The 20,622-nt window shown below is 40.5% G+C and overlaps 1 protein-coding gene across 4 annotated transcripts in view; it reads left to right on the forward strand.

Moving 5' to 3' along the window:
- Window positions 1-20,622, forward strand: part of DST (dystonin) — a 313,286-nt gene that overhangs the window by 93,623 nt on the left and 199,041 nt on the right. For all 4 annotated transcript variants that reach the window (XM_075707064.1, XM_075707065.1, XM_075707066.1 and 1 more), the window contains one exon: window positions 6,683-6,744. In XM_075707064.1, coding sequence (XP_075563179.1) covers window positions 6,683-6,744 — 62 coding nt within the window. The remainder of the gene's footprint in view (window positions 1-6,682; window positions 6,745-20,622) is intronic.

The following is a 20,622-nucleotide window of genomic DNA, read 5'->3' on the forward strand; positions in this document are numbered from 1 at the left end:
ATTTTTTCAGAAAACATTTACATTTTTACAGCTAAATGCATACCCATAGAAATGATTTGGCGAGTAAAATTTGCAATATTTTGTGAAAGAGAAATAAAAATACTCTGTTTGAAAAATATATTGGAGATCCTAAACATTGATTGTTTTTGTCATGAAGGCTGAACCCTAATGACGTAGAAGCCAACGGGGGCTTTACTTAGGAAAGATTAGCTGTTAACTTCTGTGAGGTCTGAGGTTGGTCTTACTTGACTGTAACTCCAGGAAGAACACGTAATTTCTAGTTCATCCTCAGCTCTTGATGCATGTAGTCTACAGTTTAATACAGTGTGAAGGGGCATCAGATTCTAGAATAAATGGGAAAAAACTTGTATCCTGATTCATCCTTGTAATCAGACCAACTGTATATGTGACCTTTCACACCAGCATGTAAGAAATTTGATTGTTTTTCAGAGGAGAGGAAACTAGAGAGACACTTAAAATTCTTCACAGAATAATTGGAGCAACCAGAAAAATTAGAAGACCGAAACTGAGGTTCATATTTCATTGCTATTTAAATTAACAATGCAAAACTCAGGATAGGAGTAAACTTGAATTGCTTCCATAACTATGTGCATATATGAACTGACATGACATATAAAATGGAGCTTTGTAGGAGTTGATGGCTTGCCTGATAGGAGTATGTGGAAGAGGAGCCACGCTTTTGAACGCGTCTTGCCATATCAATGCAGACCTTGTCAGAGGCGGCAGTAATTGAGTGGGAAACATTTTCTGGAAGAATACAGGTCAGATGATGCCAATTGCCAAATACTTCTGTTTGGTAGGGTAGCTGTTGACTGTGAGACACATTGGGGAAACCCACAGTTTCACCTCACCAGTGTCCTCTGACAGCAGCTGGTAGTGGATGCCTTGGTAGAAGTAGAAGGATCTAGTGGTACTTTTCCCATCCTTGGGTGGTTTGTGGCTAAAAAATACTGCAAACAGTGATGGGAACACCAGCACATAATTCAAGCTTTTCTTACAGAGTTTAAACATAAATAATAAATATTTTGTGTGCAAGCACTTTCCCTTAGATATTTCTGGTTGCTGATGGGTATTTTTCTTGTGTAACTTAACTGCCTCTGTGGCACCGCACCTGTTCCAGATTTCAGACATTTGGGAGTAACAGAATGAGAAAGCAGCACTTTGTGCCTTACCTTTCTCTCTGAAAAGCTGCATTTGTATATATGCAATGGTACCATCATTCATGTCCCTTTATGTATGCGTGGAACAGGTCAGTGGTAGTTGAAACTTCACATCTGTGAGTTGGAACTGAAGCTTGTCACGAAGGAGGAAGTGATGGCAATAAGCAGTAAGTGGGAAAGAGAAATGAAGGAATTTTACCTGAATGAAATAAGACTTTAAAAGAGGGTTTTAGGTTTTCATCGTTTTTAAGAAGTGAGCCTCAGTTAGGCAATGCATTTCAAGGTTTTGTGCCTTACTTAACAAATGCCTAACAGCAAACATTTTTGCTTGCATTTCTTAAATAATAGGATATATCCTTTGTGTAAGAATCCTTGTCTATCCTGCTGCCTCTTGATTTTTTTGACCGTTCTTCCAATAGGGTGAAGCCCCATTGTTATGTCTATCCTGAATCCTCTTACCCAAATTTCACTATGTAAACTCTTAAACGTATGTATAATTTAATTCATCCTTTTCACATGTGGACCATGTCTCTCCCTTGCTCCATGCCCTTACTGTCTTTTTTCCTCTGTGTTGTCAAAACTACTGTACCTTACCAGTCTGTCTCCAGTTATCCTCTTATTTTGCATTTGGCTGCCAAGGCTTCCATTCAGTCCTTCTGAAAAAAGTAGTAATGTGATGCTGTCTCCAAGGCAAGCTCCTGCAAACTGCTAGCACTATTCCCCAAGCTGTCCTCATGTGTGAACACCAACAGCGACATAAACAAGAAATGTTATGAGTTCTGATTTCATAAATCCAAAGGGAAGCTGATCAAATTTAAAAAATTACAGAGGTTGTAAAATATAAAATGTTGCTTTAAGCTTGACAAATTCTCCTGCTCTTCAAGAACAGCTGATGTAGGAATAGCACCATTATGTATTAAAATGCATGAAGTATTCTTTTGAAATATAAAACATAAAGCACTATCTGTAGCAAAATAATGCTCTGTTAGAGAAAGCAAATACCTAAGAAAAAGCTGGGTTGTCAGGTGAGCTTACTCTGAGAAAACTGTCATATTTATCCAGGACTTTTGGGGATAACAAGAACTTGAAGATAAGAACTTAGCAGAGATCCTTTAGCAGAGAATCTAATTTTTCATGACAAACAGTAGATGTATATTGCCGTTTTAGTTCTGGGTGACTAAATAATTTCATAGAAGTTTTGGTTTGGTTTGTGGGCTTTTGTGGTGGTTTTTTTTTTTTTTGTTTTGTTTTTGTTTTTTTAATTTTGAAACTGTTGAAAGTAACTTGGGAGTTCCCTGTGTTCCTGTAGTTCTCCTGCAGTAGATGTTGACCCTGCAACAGCAGGTCCTGGAAGTGTAACACTTGCAGACTCAATGTTTCTCTATGGTTGTCAGGTTGGAGATGCAGAAATCCACATAGGAGGCTCCTAAGTTTATTTTTTCAGAATGTATTTAGCATTTCTGCAAGACCTCACACAGCTTTTTTACTAATATAAATAGGTATTGTAAATAGCAACAATATGTGCAGAAAAACTAGTGCATTTATACATCAGTAAGGAATAACACCTATCAGGGCTTTTGTAAATACTTGGTGAATGTAGAAAAACCTGTTGCCTATCTGGCCATTCATACAGGCAAACAAATATCGGCAGAGAAGCAAGTGTAACTTAGCAATGCAAAAAGCTGTCTAAAAAAAGGGGATTTTTTTTTTTTTTTTTGGAGGTCTCTCACTAGGTAGAGGAACTCCAAACTTTGATGTTTTCACCATTAGAATGAAAAAAGAAGTGCAGAAATTTGCAGCTCACCTAGAAAATGATGGTTTTGTACCCCCACGTTTCCTCACACCAGTGTGGAGACAAGCACACTTCCGCTCATTCAAGCTGGTGGCATCTGGTGCGGTTGCTCAGAGATGGTTTTAGGTAGCCTTCAGGCAGAGAGGACCACTCAGCAGCTTCTCCCCAGGACAGCGTTCAAGGGGCGTCAACGCCACGTGTCATCTTTGGTGTAATTCTGGTAGGAAACCCGTCCTCTTGAGAAACCGGTCTAGTTTCTGTGCAAGCGATAGGGATTCGTGGCAGGGGGCATTGGTGTTAGAAGGATCTGGCCCCTGAATTTGTCCTTGGGGTTGAGGGAAATACAAGAGCATGCGATGAGGTGCCTTAGTTGTGGCAATTGCTTTTTAAATCCAGATTTTCTAATCTGGAGCCTCTTTAGATGTTGCTGTGTTGTAGTATAGGTTTGTGAAGTAGGTGTCAGTCTATTAAGACTGGAGATGTTTTGCTGAGGTACTTTCCAGGCATATAAAGCATAAGAGACTTTCAGTTTGTATGTCTGATATATCAGAATAATGTCTGCAATAAGAGGTAAAAGCAGAGAAGCTCAAGTTGATTAATTAACCATTGAGGGTTTATTGTGATGATCTACAGATCAGATGATCTAGGAAGATGTGTTTTCTTTCTGGAGCTTCTGCCTCACCCGTATTGTTAAATTACCTTGGCTTAAACAGCGCTGCTGCTGCTCGTTTCGAGGTGATGCTCTTTCCTTGCTACTCTGCTGGTAGAGGGGGGGAAAAAAAAAAAAAAGACTTCCTGGTTTGAAAAGCTCAACATTTGTACTCAGATGTGTATTAATGCACCTAAAACTTCAAACCAAACAAATATAGATGCTTATTTAATTCTTATTGGGAGTTAAATCCAGAGGGCTTGCAGTTTTGCTTGCTGTGACAGCAGATGGGCTGTTTGCTCCTGTTTGGTTTGGTTTTTTTTTTTTTTTTTTTTTTTTTTTTTTTTAAAAAGGGGAGTTGCTACTTTCTGTCAGCTAAGAGAAGCCCTGGTCATGCCTTGGCTCTCCTTTCCCTGGAAAGAAAAGAAACTCTGAAGTTTTGAAGGGGAGAATGAGACAGTTTGCCGAAGATGAAAAGGACCGGAGCGCAAAGCTGGTGGAAGTCATGTGCTGCATGGGTCGGTAACGCCTGCTGCTGGGCTGGCGGGGTGGCAGGGCTGCCTCCGGAGAGAGCAGGGCACTCTGCAGGGGAAGCTCGCTCAAAATTTCAGTGGGTTTCCTTCCTTAGTTTGGTGCTTCTTTCGTAGTAAGCTGCCTGTTTTCTCCTTCATTCTGGGGGGTTTGATTTGGTGTGTTCTGCTCTGAGCTCCGGCACACTGAATACTGTTGCACCGTGTTTTCCACCTAGAATGCACTGGTTTCCCTGAAAGCCTTTGTTTTTTTTGATTAAAAACCCACAAGTGTGGTGTGGGGGGTTTTTTTGTTTGTTTGTTTTTCCTTTAACCTTGGTGTTTTTCACAACATGACAGGTGACAGTTTTCACCCATGTTACGCATTTGTGTATGTCAGGTATAGAGTTTTTCTATGAGTGTATGTGTAATATATGCGTATATAAAAGGAATATGGGTAGTAAGCATCACTTTTTACATATGTTGGCACTTCAATTGAAAATAGAGTTGAAATTAATAGTCATTGCGTGTTCTAACAAGATACAAGGAAGTGGATTTTTTAAATTTTTTTAACTGTTGTCACAGTAACGTTTCCTAGAGCGTAAACTTTTGTGAGTTAGTCAAAACTAGCTGAGGTTACCTTAGGAAAAAAGACACATTGTACACTTGTGGGCTGGAATATTAAATTCTCAGTTCTGAAAACTTGTGTTCCTTTTAAAACAGCTACCCATAATGGAACAGTTACAACTGGTTTTCTTCTGTTTCTGAGATTTTCTGTTCTCTGCATCTACCAAACCAGAGCTTCCACCTTATTAGGGTTAATTACTGATGTTGGAAATGCTGTCTTGCTAGATGAAGGCTATAGGGAAATGTATATATAGCAAAAGGTTTTCTTAATCTGCCAGAGTTTTCTTTCCAATACTGCTGCTTTGCTCTTTAGTTTGTCTCTTAATCCCCTTTTTTGGGTCCTCAACTAGAATAAGAGACTGTGGAGCTGCAAAGGGAGGAAAAAGCATATGCCAGATGCTTGGAAGATATTGAGTGGCATGGAAAAGGCATTTAGAGAACAGCCACTATTCTGTATGCAGCTGAATGTACACATACACTACACATGCTACGTGAAGAACTCATTGCCATAGAGAACTATGACTGCAAAAGTTACAGGTGTGTTAAAACGGGTTGAAAAAACATAACAGAAAAAAATGTGTCTATGACACTGCAAAAATATGTATCAGCATGTAGGAAGTCTGAGTCACGTAAGGGAGGGGTATACAAAGGCTTCACAGGCTTTTGCTTGACTTGTTTTTGCATTTGTTCCCAAATATTAATTTCTCACTACTGTTAGGACCAGCGTAGGTACCCAGGATGGATTCTTGTATGACCTCATGCCACTTTGAAAGACTTCTGACTATCACACCAGAGAGCTGAAAGTTCATGAATATGGACCTTCCACGATTATTTTTCTTCCCCTACTGCTTCTGGGTTTTGGTTTTTTTTTTAATGTAAAATACCAGATCTGATTCAGTCTTCTAGTGATGGCAGTGGCTGCAGAAGGGGTCTTGTTTTGCTACCTGAGCTCATTGCTCATTCTCAGCCACACTACAAATAGCCTGAGTCAATGAAACAGCTGCAGTTTTGTTGTACAGGGTCTTAAGGGATATTGCTATTTTAGGCTTGCAGAGATGGTCCTGGTCCTAAGGCACCGCAACTCCGGCTCCAGGGAGCTCCGGGACTGTGAACGGGCTCTGTAGCAGTTGTACTGGCTAGTAACCATGCATAGGTTTGTGGAGCTAACTCTGGCGCTGGAGTGGTGGTTAGCGTTCCTCTAATGTGGCTCTGTGGAATACATGTATATACTTCCCATCCATAAGTGGGATGCTTTCTTACTCCAAGTCTATTGCTTTTGTTGTTTCTTCTCAATATCTTGTGGGCAGTCATTGATGCCAACGCTAGAGAGCAAGCTGCTGGCAGTGGCTGGGTCCCATATCTGGGTTAGTGGACATCCCTGTTCATATTATAGAGGGTTAAAAGAGAGAGAGTGCTTTCTCTGACTGAAGCTGTAGCTCATCCTTGTGTGTTGAAGCGAGGGTGATATTCCAGCATAGTGATTTAAAAAGCCAGCTTTCATATAGTAAGAGATTTTGTATTGGTAAATACTTAAATAATTAATTGGATTTTAGAGGCTGTAAGTAGTTTTTATAGCTCTTAAGAGTCTGGTTTGATCTTTTTAGTACATTTTAGGGAATGGTTGACTTCTACTAGGAAGTTGTATTTTTGTTAGTAGCGCTGCTGTTGTACCAGGGGGCTGTCGCCCTGGAGGAACTCACCTGGAACTTCTGCTCAAGAAACTTCTATGTGACGTGTTGTGGTGTACTGCAAAAACATTTGTGTGCTATTATTTCTGATTAGACATTAGATAGAGCTTTTACAGGGTATTCTGTTTTTCAACTTTATTAGAATGCTAATTTTATAAAGCTATCCATTAAAAAAAAAATCTTCTGCATCATTTGTAGAGCTCTTAAACCCTGTTCTTTTTCCTTTTTACCTCCAGATGAGCGGGACAAAGTACAAAAGAAGACCTTCACAAAATGGATAAATCAGCATCTCATGAAGGTCAGTTGATATTTCTGTGATGTCTGGATCACTCATTACTACAGCAGCGATTGTGTCTTTTACTAAATATTTGATTTCAGGATGCAGCTATGTTACATATAATAAGGAAGATCTTAAATCGTGAGATTTATGCATGTACTTTGTCTTTGAGAAGTCATGGGGGAGTTGAAATGCTGCTGTCTGATATCCCAAGGTGATCTATTTGAATGCTTGCATTTGAAATTAAAATGAGTCAAAGTTTAAGGGACATGAGTTCTTTCTATGAAACTTGACTCTTTTCTGGCATTAGGCTGTCATGGCTGTAGGACCACAGCTAAGGTAAATGAAGAAAAATGTATTTATTTTTTTAAGTACCATGTTGAGGACAGGGAAATGACCTTGAGAAGGATAGCTCTCGATCATCCCGTGGCATCAGTATGCTGCTCATGGATTAGAAATAGAGGCTTTCTAGGGACGAAAGCCACTTTTCAGCATCTTTCTTTTGAATAGCAGTGAACTTTGCCTCAGGGACAAAACACATAATTTTAACAACATGTACAGCTTTTAGTCAACAGAGAACTAAAAGCTGTGAGTTCACCTTCACTGCATGGCCCCTTCAGTTCTAAATTTAATCTGCTGTTTCAGCGCCAACTGTCTAACCCAGACATTTCTCTGGAGAAACATACTGTATAATTTCTGAACATAACTTGCTTTGATTCCCACCCCCCCACCCCCAGGTTGAATTCATGTAGAAGTCACATTAAATAAAAATGTATCTGCAAACTGCCAGAGTTGAGATTTAATTAATGAGCACAGTGTATAATGTTCGGAAACTTCTGTAAAGATTTGCTCATGTTCATATTTAGAGAAAAATACTTTTTTTTAAAAGGGGGAAACTTAATTTCCTCTCTCGTTCTTGTGACTGTACTTGTGGGTATTTGAGAATGGACACTGAAGCAGAACAGAATTTCTTTAGGGATGTTTAAACTCAGCTTGTGGGGGCACTCGTTGAATCTTTAGAAGATGCAGAATTCTGATTTCGCATATTTTAAAAATTTGAAACCAGGGTAGCTCTTGGAAATGGTGTGACTTAGGGAGTTAGCAAGGCCTGGACATGAAGTTGGTCCCAATTTTATCTTCAGTAAGAGACCTTTATGCCAGGGTGGTCTTTTAGTCCGTCCTGCCATGATTGAGCCATCAGGAGTGGTCCTGACATCAGCCTCTGTGCAGCAGCAGCTATGCACAACCTTTCCATGCACAGTGTGAGTCTGGAGTCACAGAATGGCTTTTCCTTTGCTAGACCCAAAGGAATCATGCTGTGTAAAAACAGCTGCTCCACGGACCCCTTCTATGTAGATGCCACCTCACCGTAATCCTGAAATACCCGACTGGCCCTATCTCCTTGCAGAAGTCTTCTACTTGCTAATGAAAAAAGACAAGAGGCTGCAAACCTGCAGCCTTCCCTTTATAGATTTTACCTCTTATTTTAATATAAGAAATGTATTCATTGTCCAGTACTTCAGACAGATTAGATTTAAATTAAAAAAAAACCAAACCATACAGGAAAGTTGCCAGCAGCAAAATGCAATCTCAAAATTAACCATCTCCTTCTAATTGAAGGTAATTGTTACCATTCTTGTAGAAGTTACTAATCTTTTTCTGTGTTAAAGATGCGTTTTAAAGATGTAGTTTTAATTTTCTGTGGAAAGTGGAAAAGCCTATCTGAAGCTTTTTGGAGAGTAGTCCTTTAATGTAAGTTTAAAATGATGCCTGTTTTTACAGAAGAGCAGTGTATTGAAAATTATATTTCCATACACTGTCATTTTACACAATTTTAAAACATGCACAGTCATTGTTGCCATACTGTCAACCTCTTGGGAGTAGCTTAAAAAATTTAGACTCTAAACCTGTAAGGAAATCAAGGTAAAGAGTTCACATTGAATCCTTTTGACTTGCTTGCCAAAGTCAGTGGCCTTAGGCCTTCATCTTCAAGTGTGAGTGATTGTAGAGACGTATAGATATATGTGTGTGTGTCTGTACTGCTGGCCTTGATTTTCATCTCAGATAGCTCGTGTTAGAATTCAAGTAAAGGGTTGTTAACTTACACAAATATAGTTTGGCTATGGCTCTTCCATTAACTCTAAATTTATGTAGCAACTGAACTTTATCTTTTGGAAATACTCAATTTGAAAGCAGTTGGTGATACAGTTGCCAAATTTCTGTTCCTATAGCATTGCTTCTAGGACAGTGACTTGCATGGAAATTAAAATCAATCCTTCAAATGCTGTCTCTGAAGACACAAAGGCGTATTTAGGAAATACTATGTAATGGAGTGAATGTGGAAAAAAAGTATCATTCCATAAATGAGTGCATTTCTAGCAGAGTCTTGAGACCTGTCCTGGTCCATGCATTCAGTTGAATTTGAGTCCTAGTTTTCAGCTTTATTACCTTGAATTTAATACAAAATACATGCAACTCGTATTTGCCCGCTCACTGCCAATACCTTGTTGCAGACAAAAAAAAAAAAAAAAAAAAAAAAGTGGGAATAAGCTTATTTCAGGCATCTCAATAGCTTTATCTGAGTTAGTCATCCAGCATTCTTTTGTAGGTAGCACAGAGAACAGGCCCTTCTAGATGTCTCGGACATCTGCCAGCTGTGGGGGAGATGAATTGTGTCATAGAAGTGTTTTCGCTCCACTGACTGAAGGAGATCAGTGTGCTTTATCCTGCACTGTGTGGGGTTCAACAAGAAGTGGAAAGGATGAAGGTGATCATGGGAATTATGAGAGATCGTGGAAAGCACCAGACCATGCATGTGGACAGGACCCCGTTATGGGCATGGGTATAGATTGCATTTTTCTTTTATCTTTTTTTCATCATACTTATGTCTTTCCCCCATTTCTTTTCTCTGTCCCCTGCTTCTTTTTTGGCTTTCTTTTCTCTGTTATTCTTTTCTCCTGTTGTCTCTTTTATTTTTCCCCTACTTGTTTAGTTTTTTTCCTTGCTCATTTGAATTAAATCTCTTCTCCTGCAGTCCTTGGGAAAGTACTGGACTCTTATTCCTTTATAGCAGTATATTCAAAAGAGGTTTTTCTAGGTCAGCAGCACAATGCTTTTACGGGTTACCGTCATTCGTTAGGGGATGGCATGGAAGCTTACTGTCATTCTTCTAATTAAATTCTGTACTTACAGGATTCACTGAGTAACCACAAACAACAAGATGGCTGAGAAACATTTACCTTTCTGCCTCCCCTCCCTTGCCCATCTTTAGTTGCATTAGAATCAAAGCATGTAAGTGCATAGTATGTAAGAGTCAGTGTTTAAGATGAGTCCCTTGTCAGTTCAGCTGCCTAGTTAAGCATGTACTCATGTACTTTGCTAAACTAGAAACATGGTCATTGCAGAAATATTTCCTGCAAATGATCTTGAGATACGTAGTTTGAGACAGGTACATAATGTGTTATTTGCAAAATTCAGCTGTTCGAGTTATCTTTGAATTCCATGGTTTAAGATCAAGTGGACTGTCACGATGTTTTTTAAATGCTGAAGTGTTTCTTTTGAATTGATTAGAGATTTTCCAAGGGCTGATTAGAGCATTGGACTTGCTAAGGCTACTGTTTAATGTCTGATGGTGGGGCTCTGGTTTAAATGTTATCTTTTACTTCTTGTTGACATAGGGGCTGGAGAAGTGAGATATTGGACTTTAGACTTGCCTGCTGCTGTGGTATGAGCTTCCAGGGAGAAACTCACATGCCAGTGTAGTGTGGTGGTGGGGTAGAGATCTCCTCTCTTAACTTCTCTAAACCTGCCTCTGCTTCCAGCAGGTGTTTCACTTTGCTGCTGTCAAAATAGGATGTTAAATTCTAGTACTTGCTACAGCAGTAAGTAACCCTTGATGTAACAAGAACAGTTAAATTTGTGGAAGCAAGGGGTTTCATTCTAGTGTAGTGTTCACATGGTCCTAAAGGACCCAAAGAGAAATCCAACTTCCACGAAAGCCCAGAAATTCTTCCTGACACTCCTTTGAATCCCAAACCCCAAAACCTAAAGAAAGAAAGAGAGAAGTGTGAAATACAGTGGGAGGATGATGTAAAAGTAGGAAAACAAAAAAGTTGATAATGAAAAAGGAGTAAAGGCAGACAAATTCTTCTTTGTTCTTCTGTTCCTTTCTCAAACCAATTAAAAAAAAATTTATAGTGCCAGATCTTAGTCTTGATGGATTAAACGGGATATTTTCAAATACTGAAAATTTCTTTATCAGAAATTATGATGTACAGAAAACAGGACTAAAGGCAAGACAACCAGAGACTGGTTAGATCAGTGCTCTGATGGGAAAATATGGTGAACACCCAGGTATCTTCCCTCCAAGGGGAAATGTTTCTTCTTTTTCATGGAAAAAAAGGTTGTAGAGAGCCTCTTAACTGACCTTCTAGCAGCAATATGGGACCCTGGGGTGCCTGAGCAGCTTCCTGGATGGGGAGGGCTGTCCTGCCCAGGCAGCAGCAGGGAGCCCCGCCACCCCGTGCCCCCTGCAGCACCCCTTGGCTTGGGACTGGCCGGACCCCAGGAGAAACACGCTGGTGATGGGAGCAATGGCCAGCATCCCTGCACTGTCATTAGTTGCTCCAAAAATCACTTTTAAAGGTCTTATGAGCAAGAAGGCTTTTATGAGTAGCATGAGAAAATGCTTTTAAAACTTACCATTTTAAAGCTCCATGTTCAAAATGATGTACTGTATAGCAGTGATAGTGCATTGGCAAGAGAGAGAGCACACAGCTTTTTGTTGTGCAAAGGCTGAATGAATAATTCAGAATAGAAACCTGAAGTTATCGATTCCTGTGCGTCCTTTAGGCAGCACACCGTTTGCAAATGGCCACTTAGGTCAATTGCTTCGTGAAAAGTTCAGGTATGCACTTAGCAGCAGAGGGACCGTTCCTGATACAGCACAGTCGTTCCCTTGCTGAAAGCTGGCACTTCACTGACACCTGTGGTTATCATTTTAAAGAGTGCTACTCTGCAGTATCTTCTTTTTAGCCTTCAGTTATTCTGTTGTTTAAAATTCCCCACCTCCTCTTCTTTTAGAAATGAACACTTTTTAGCTCTACAATTATATTTAAGAGATGAGGCACCTGCTGTTAGTCTAATGGTTGTGACTGTTTTTAAAAAAGTCTCAATTTAACACCTTTCATTTTTGAAAACATACTTGGAAGCAGCATGTTTTGGGTGTTGTGTCCTCCCCTCTCCCCCCCCATGTTAAGGAAAATAAGATGAAGATTGCTTGCTCTGCTAGTGCATCTAAATGAGTGTTCTATGTATTCCTCCTAGTTAATTTTGATAGCTGCTGCAGACTGTGCTGGGAGCAAATCCTGTAAAATCCTACTTCCAACACAGCATGCAGCTTGCTTTAGGCATTGGGTGCAGCTGAAGTATCAGTATTTCCGCCTCTATGTTGTTTTTCAGATGCTCAGCAAGGCCTATTGTCTGGTAGACAGAAGAATATTTCAGTTTTTCTCCTAAAAAATTTTGCTGTTGTGTGTTCATGACTATTCTGAAGGGTCTTGAAGTATTTTTTTCTTTGAGACATGCTCCTTCTGAAAAATACAGAAAAATAACTCTTCAAGAAGCTTGTCAGTTAATGTTGTAAAGAAGTATTTGATTTTGTTGTTATCCCTGGAAATATGCACAATTACCGTTCATTCATGCTGCATTGTGTACAAACTTTTCAAAAATCTTCCACTTGGAGGTAAACCACACAGCATCTTTCATCTGTTTAGTATAATCTATAGCTGTTTGGAAAGCAGATCAGCAAGTAAACTCAGGACTTTTTTGGTGTTTAATCAAAGTTTAGACGAGGGAGGAAGGTCACCAGGAGACAGTGAGGAAAAGTAGTGACAGAATACCAGAAGTTAAAGCTGAAAAAGAGGAAGAAATTTGTACAAAGTTTTAGAGGCTAATGATAAACTGCATTACAAAATCTCTCTGCAAGCAAATAAATAAATAAATCCAAGTCAATAAGAACTGTGCCACAGATTTCAAGTTTATTTGATCCTCTTAATGCATGCAGACTTCATGACTAATTGAGAGCAGGAAAGAGAATAATTGAAAACAACAAATTAAATATGCATGAAATATATGACAGCTCGCTGCATCGATATTTTATGACATGCAGCACTATTGAACCAGTTGAGTGTATGTTTTTATGATCCTTTTTATTCTGGTGTTTGAGGTTTTTGGTGGTTTTTTTTTTTTTTTTTTTTAAAGTTACTTTATATAGGTGCTCATATATGAAAGAATGAGTGTAAGGAGAATTAAGTCTACCATGAGATTACTGTATGATGAAATAGAACCACTAGACTCAATATGTTTCCTGTGATAGACTAATATATTAATATATTAATTCATTCTCTTTTTGTGGGTTCATTGTTTGCAATTAGCTCTCAGCATAGATTTTATTTAGTAGTATTTATTCCTTAGGGATCACAAGAGATAAAATTCTACCATTTGCAATTAAGTGTTGGCTTTTTAATTAATTGTTAAATTATGCATGGAATTATATTTTATCTATATACTTTTGATGTATCCACATTTAATAAGCATTTCTGTATCAGTTTAGAAATACTCTGGCTTGATCTTCCTCCCATGGGACCAGTGTAATTGTGCCATTGGCTCCAGTGGGAGTAGTATTTGTCCCAATATGGGGACTCCAGGCAGTAAGCAACCTCCAACATTGTCACAAACATTACCAAAATATTTCATTCTACAACAGTATTTCATATACTTTGGAAAACCGTTGCCCTGAGGTAATGTAGATGTGTGGCTACATGAGGACCTAAGAAGGTTACCAGAATAAACATGTTTTTACTGTAAAGAATGGTATTGTCTTCTAAACGTATTTATGGTGCTTTGAACAAGGAAGTTTAAAGATAGTAACATAATATTTAAAATCCTCATCTACCTACTGAAATACAGTATTTTGGCTTTAATCAGAATAACATTATGTCTGGCAACCTTGTATTTTTACCTGCTTTAGAATCATAGAATGCTTTGGGTTGGAAGGGACCTTTAGGGCCATCTAGCCCAACCCCCTGCAGTGAGCAGGGACAGCTTTAACTGGATCAGGTTGCTCAGAGCCCCAGCCAACCTGACCTTGAATGTTGCCAGGGATGGGGCCTCCACTGCCTCTCTGGGCAACCTGTTCCAGTGCTTCACCACCCTCATTGTTAAGAAAAAAAAAAAAATCTTCCTGGTATCTAGTCTGAATCTACCCTCTTTTAATTTAAAACTATAACCCCTTGTCCTATCACAACAGGCCCTACTAAAAAGATTCTCCCCATCTTTCCTGTAGGTCCCCTTTAAGTACTGAAAGGCTGCAATAAGGTCTTTCTGGAGCTTTCTCTTCTCCAGGCTGAACAACCCCAACTCTCTCAGCCTTTCTCCACAGGAGAGCTGCTCCAGCCCTCAGATCATTTTGGTGGCCCTCTTCTGGACCCGCTCCAACAGCTCCATGTCCTTCTTGTGCTGAGGGCTCCAGAGCTGGACACAGCACTCCAGGTGGGGTCTCACCAGAGCAGAGTGTATTGCCTTTGGCCTGAGTTAGTGTATCCCTGTAGTTTTAAGCTGTGAAAGCCAGACTTATTGGCTGAGTTTGATGTTATTAGCATTACATTTGCATACTTTAAACAATTCATCCCTGATGAGGTATATTTGGTGACACATAATACAGGGCTGGAAAGGAGAGGGCAAGTTGGAAGCATGAAGGGTGAGGAGAAGTGGTGGCACCATGTAACTGAAACACCACGGTGTGTCTGTGGCCAAAGATAAGATGGGACAGAAGGTGACCGTGGTTGCTGTCGATCTGAGGCGTTGAACTGGAACAAAGAGAATGATAGTAGATTTTTGGTCACTAACTAGCGTCAGAAGGACAGGACTGTGTAGCAATGGGGAAAATCATTTATCCTCATAACTGACGGGAAAGGCAGATGTGGAGGTCTGCATTTGAACACCTACAAAGGTGCCCTCTGTAGCCTGTGCAAGAAGGAGGCATTTCTGTGGCACAACTCAGCTCATCCCCAAGCAGGCGTGCAAACCAGGTCAGGGCACACTTGCTGGTGTGTTCCCTCCCTGCCACAGGAGGTGGGGTGGCTGCCTCCTGTGTGGACATGTGTCTTGTTGAGAGCAGTGCCAGCCAGAGAGACCTTGAGCCTGTCGGGTTCAGAAAGGTGCTAGCAACGCTGCTAGTTAGTTAGGTCTGGACTGTTTGGGAGGGACTGCTTCAAAATTTAGAAAGGGAAGGTAACTTAACAGCAAGTGATTGCAAAGTCCCAGGCTCACCTTTCAAAGAAAAGAGAGAATTGAGAAGTAAAAAAAGGACAATGAGCTTCTAAGTGTCAGAACTGCGGAAAGCAATAGGTAGGGTCTCCTGGGGAGGTAATCCAGGAGAGGGACGAATGCAGGAGACCTGGCAGTCATTGAGGGCGTTTGTGTTGGAGGCACAAAGGCAGGCTGCAGACAGGCGGGACAGATAGGAGGTATCGTATAGAATATACTGCTGCTTTTAAGAGATGTGTGAAATACAAAGGAGCCGTACAAGAAGTAGAAATGAGGGCAGCAGGACTAAAGATTTGTGTAAAGCATGGTGGGGTAAAATCAGACAAGTAAAAGGTCCGGAAGGAGTTACGGTGTGACATAAAAGTCTACAGGAGAAAGGTTCTGTAATTATGTCAGAATATGAAGAAGAAAGGAGATGTATGGATGCATTACCAAGGGGCAAAAATGAGAAATAGTATTGAATGGTGTAGACAAGTCTGAATTACTCCATCCTCTTCAGTCTACAAAACACTGACTTGACAAAACAAATTTTTAATAAGATGAGGGTAACATTCAGGTAAGGAAAAAGCAGGTCAAAGAATATTCAGATAAGTTACGTGCTTTCTGGTTGCACAGCTTTATTCACCCAGCAGTTAGGAACTAATTGGAGTGATTTATAATGTTTGATCATTGTATTTAAGAATCCAGAGAGGATGGGGGACTCCTAGGAGTCTGCTGTTAAAGTAAGCATAATACCTCTCTCCCAAGCAGAAGAAGAGTGGGGAGTTGCAGAGCTTGCAGGGTAGTTTCCCTAGGAAGACTGTGGAAAAACTGGTCTTTGCAAGCAAGTGGACAAAGGGGAAACGGTGTACATGGTGTATCTACGTTTTTTGACGTGCTACCACATGTAGTCTCATTGGCAGATTACCATCATACAATTTGAACGAAAGGATCCCAGGTACAGTTTGCTTGGATATTGCCATCAGGAGCAGCTGCAGCTAGAAGTGGCACTGGAGGAGCCAGTGCCATTGGTTGCTGTGGCTGCCATCGGGTGCTGCAGCAGCATCGCCTGCCCTGGGAGGCCACACGCATGAGCAGGGACCCATCTCCCTTCCACCCAGAGACAGCATCTGAGCACCCACTGCCCTTGCCGTGCCACATCCTCAAGTGAGGCTCTGAGCTCTGTCACTTCGTCCTTGCGGTGATACCCCTGTTTCTCTAACGCTGCGGCTGTACCTTTCTTGGCTCAGGCCTTCTGTCATGTCGGCCACAGTGTGGCCCTCACCCTGCCGTGGTTCTTACCAAGGTCCATCACCTGCACTGGGCTGTGTTGGCTTTTGCCCAGGGAGCTTCTGGAACTACAGATGAGCTCTGCACCCTGCCTGTGGGCCAGCACGGTGCTTAGGAGACAAGGAGACAGCTCCTAATTCTGCAGAATTTCTTTGCTGCAGAAAATCTTTTTGCAGACATGTGAGTGTGCTTGGGGGCACATGGTTGTGAAACTCCACCTGGCTGCGCATCTCCTGATCTTTGCGGTGAGAGGAGGTTTGCAGCCATCTGTAATAAAGCAGTAAGAAGCTAAGACATTTTCTTGGAAAATCAAGGACAGGTTGTGATAATTGAGTTTGTTTAGTCTGAAACAGAGAAGACTGAAAGGAGACGTGATCATGTGTCCTCAGTGTGTAAAAGGTGGTTATGCAGAGGCTGGTGAACAAGTGTCCTCCGAGGTCAGGCCCTAAGTGGGGGGGACACAACAAAAAATTCAGCTTGGTTTACAGAAGAAGATTGAGTTTGAAGATTAGCAAGGAAAAGTCCCCCTTCCCGAAAAGCAAGTAAGCATAATAAAACAGTGAAGTATATGTATTACACTGTAGAATTGCCTTCATTTGAATTTTCAATAATAAATCAGAGAAGTGTCTCTGGCGTGTTCTAGCCAAACGCAGTCTGCTCCTCTGCACTGGGTCGAGTGAGGTGATCTGTTCAGTCCTTTTTAGCCTTACAGTTGTATTATTCTGTGACAGCCTAGTAAGGCCCAGCCCTTCTCTGGCAACTCAGCTTTGAGTCTTAGAGCTGATCAATGCCAAGTTCTTTACTAAAGCTTGTGTTTTCATTAAATTAGTGATTTCAATCTGCATCAATCCTGCAGTTCCAGTGAGAATGCCCTCTTTCAGTGAGCTACCTTGTAAAGTGAAACTTAGTGATGTTTGCATTGTATTCTTCATTAGTCTCTATTTATGCCTTTCTAAGTAAAATATTTTAAAAAGGGGACAGGTTAAATGTCACAGGTGAGGCTTTAAGCAGGTTGTCAGTCACACTTCAGTTATCATCAGTAATATGTGCTGAGGCACTATCTCCTAACAGCTAGAAAATGTGATGGAGGTGTAGAGAGGGTTTTATAATGTGGGTTTTTCTAGTCTTTCTAAGACTTAAAAATATATAGTCTTATACGCAAAAGCATTTGAACAGAGTACTGCATTGAGGAAAAAATCATAGAAGGCTACTGAGGGGCAAAACACAGGAGAGATGGACATGCTGTATATTAAAATCACAGTTGGTGCAAGAAGTGTCAGTGGGCTGGGAGTATGCATGGAGTCATGCAGGACCCTGCATGACACATGCCATGTGGCATCCGTCCCCCCGTGCGCACTGAGGGCTGTCTGTAGAATGGAGGTTACTTTGGTGAAACAGATACTAAAGCTGGCTGGATATTTCTGCACCTTAAATTAATATCTTAGCAGTAACAGAGTAGATGTCCATTTTATGTTAGTAGATACCCATTTCTACTGAGCTGGTGAATCTATGCAGCATGGGCTCCACTCAGATGGATTTGCTGTTCCCAATATGCAAAGTTACAAGCAGCCGACCAAGACTCTGTAAGTGTTAAAAGCAATGAAGTTAGTGCTTTGTTAATGATGATGAGTTAGTGGAATAGGACCTGTGAAGGTATTCTGAGTGGCTGGACTAGTGTTGGTTGAAAAGAACCTTTTAGCCCATTACTTTTTGAGATGTGTGAGCTGGGTTGGGGACAGAATTTATTTTTTCCATAGGAGGTGGAAAAGAGGGATTTTTACATTTAAGACATTGGGTTAAACTTGTTCCATACAATAATGATGTTTCAGATATTGCACAATTACTGAAATCCAGAAAAGGACTCATAGATGTGCATGTTTATGTCCTACTGTTTTATATACACATAGGATTGTGCATCTGCTTGTGTACTTGCTGATTGGGGATTAGGAGAATATTGGAATGCATTTCATGAAATCAAGCATAGGAATATAAGAGGAGGAATGTAAGGACAAGATTTAGCAGTGGCCTGACTTTTTTTTTTTTTTTTTTAAAATTGAACAACAGTATATTTACCTTAAAGCCATACAAGTGCCTTTTTTTTTTTTTTTTTTTTTACATGGAGTTAGTTTATTAAAAGTTATCCAGAGACATGAAACAATTGAAGGCTGGGGACAAAATGCAAAATAGAGTATGAAAAGCAATGGGTTAATCAGACAATTGAGTTGTCTGGAAGAGATATGAAGGTTAAAGTTTAAAAAAAAAAAAAAAGAAAAAAAAATTGTGACTAATCCAAGCTTAGATACAAGGACAGGCTTTAGAGGAGTGGAACACATGAAGTGCGTTTGAATCGGAAAGTTCTTGTGCTAATAAAGTGTAGAGCATTGGCCAGATGAGAAAGTGAAGGATGAATCCAAGGTTGAATCTTCAGTTAGGAAACATCTGCTATAAAGAAAGATCGGGATGTTGAACTGGCTTTAGATGGGAGACTTGTTTGAAGGTGACTTAGTGAAAGTATTTGAAATGGTAAAGGGGCTTTATGAAATAAGAGTAGCACTAGCTGTGCCTGCTATTTGGGAAAATTAATATCCAAAGTCAAACAGCTAGAAAATTACTCCTGAGTATGAAACAAAGAATGATTTATTTTCAGTGAACCGCAAGAAATGTTTCCTGCGGAGTAGCGAGCAAAAGAAAAGAGTAAAAGTGAGTTTTGGACCACTGGACCTAAACCTGGATTCACCAGGCTTTGCTTGCAAGTGAATAGGCACACAAAAGAGACCGGGCACAAGTTTTCCTCTTGTGCCAGCTGTCGTGTCCGGGTGGTGGGTGTCCGGCGCTGGTGCGCATGTGCCTGCCCGGAGGCGGGGGAGCCTCACCATCCGTCCCCCTGGAAAAGCTGTGCCTGGAGGTCACTGTCGCAGGGTTAGCCAGGGATTAAATTCTGCCAGAACTTGTGTGCTTGTTTATTTTTAACAGAATGGGTGCAGTTTATTATAGGATTCACTACAAAACAAAGATCGTGACCAGGGTGTATATTTACAGTTTGTTTTTTTCCCTAGAAACAAATTTTGGGTTTAAAGTAAGGAGATTAAAGAACATGAGAGATTTCAGGGGGAGGATGCCAATCTGTGTGTAACCGCATCGGCTCCCTGATCTCTTGGCGTGACATCAGGTTGGCCATGGACCACAGCTCAGTGCCTCGCTGTGCCGAGCAGCCCGTTGGGGTGGAAATTACGCAAGGTGGAGTGGCCCTGCTGCGTATCGAGCAACCCTAGTCTGCTTTACACAGGGGAATCTAGGAAGTCCGTAGAGCAAAATAAGTAGTCTTGAAGATGTTCAGAAAAGCAGCCTTGCTTGGCAGATCAGTCACGTGGGAATTTTTTGACAGGTCTGATTTTTTGACAACTGTGATGTTTTGGTGATTAGATGCTGCATGGATCTTGTTACAGCCTGTTCAGAATTTGAGTGTTTCTCATAAGTCATGCCACATGTGTTGGCATAGTAAACTTTTATTTTTGTACATAAATATAACTTTTCATATAAGAGGGTTTTTTATTCTTTACACATGGCATAGGTTTATTTGTTAGTTAGTTAGTTAGACCTGCCAGTGTGATTCCTTAATTTTCAAAAGTGAAAGGACTAAAAGATACAAATTTTCAAAACTTACAGAAAATTGCTTCCTCATGACTAGAGCTTTGAATACCATTTGTCTTTTAAAAACAAGCTTCAATACATTTTTAGGAAGCTGAAACGTTAGGGAAACTCTTCAAGATGTCAGGGTCTCATGCAGTGGCCACAGAGTTTTTCAGCAGTCTGAATGCTGATGACATTTCCTGTGGAATAGTGTAATTATAGGAGCTCCTAACTATCTGTGTCTATTATCTCAGAGAAAAGTGTTTTACTGTAGCTGAAGTGAATGGGAGTCTTATGGGATCTTTTTTCCATGGCATTGAGTCAGATTCTTAAAGAATAAATTTGAAGTTTATTGTGAAACTTGGAGTGCCCTTGTGCCAGCTGCCATTTGGACTTAACAGTGATCTCAGTGGTAATTAAGGCCTGACCTATTTTTCCCTCAAACACACCTATTACAGTTCTGACTTTTAAGCCTTATCGCATTTTTCTTTGGAAGAATGGTAATGCTTTATGTCTGTGCTGGGCATTTAATTAACTTTGCTGGCAGAAGCTAAGAGAGTGGCACTTGAAAAGACTTTCCCAGGCTATGTGGTCTGAAAAGCCTCTGTTGGATCTGTAATATTGTAGGTCTTGATAATGCCTGGGGATGACACTGATTTTTATAAAGGCTTG

This window comes from Pelecanus crispus, chromosome 3, assembly GCF_030463565.1.
Source record: "Pelecanus crispus isolate bPelCri1 chromosome 3, bPelCri1.pri, whole genome shotgun sequence".
NCBI classification, from domain to species: domain Eukaryota; kingdom Metazoa; phylum Chordata; class Aves; order Pelecaniformes; family Pelecanidae; genus Pelecanus; species Pelecanus crispus.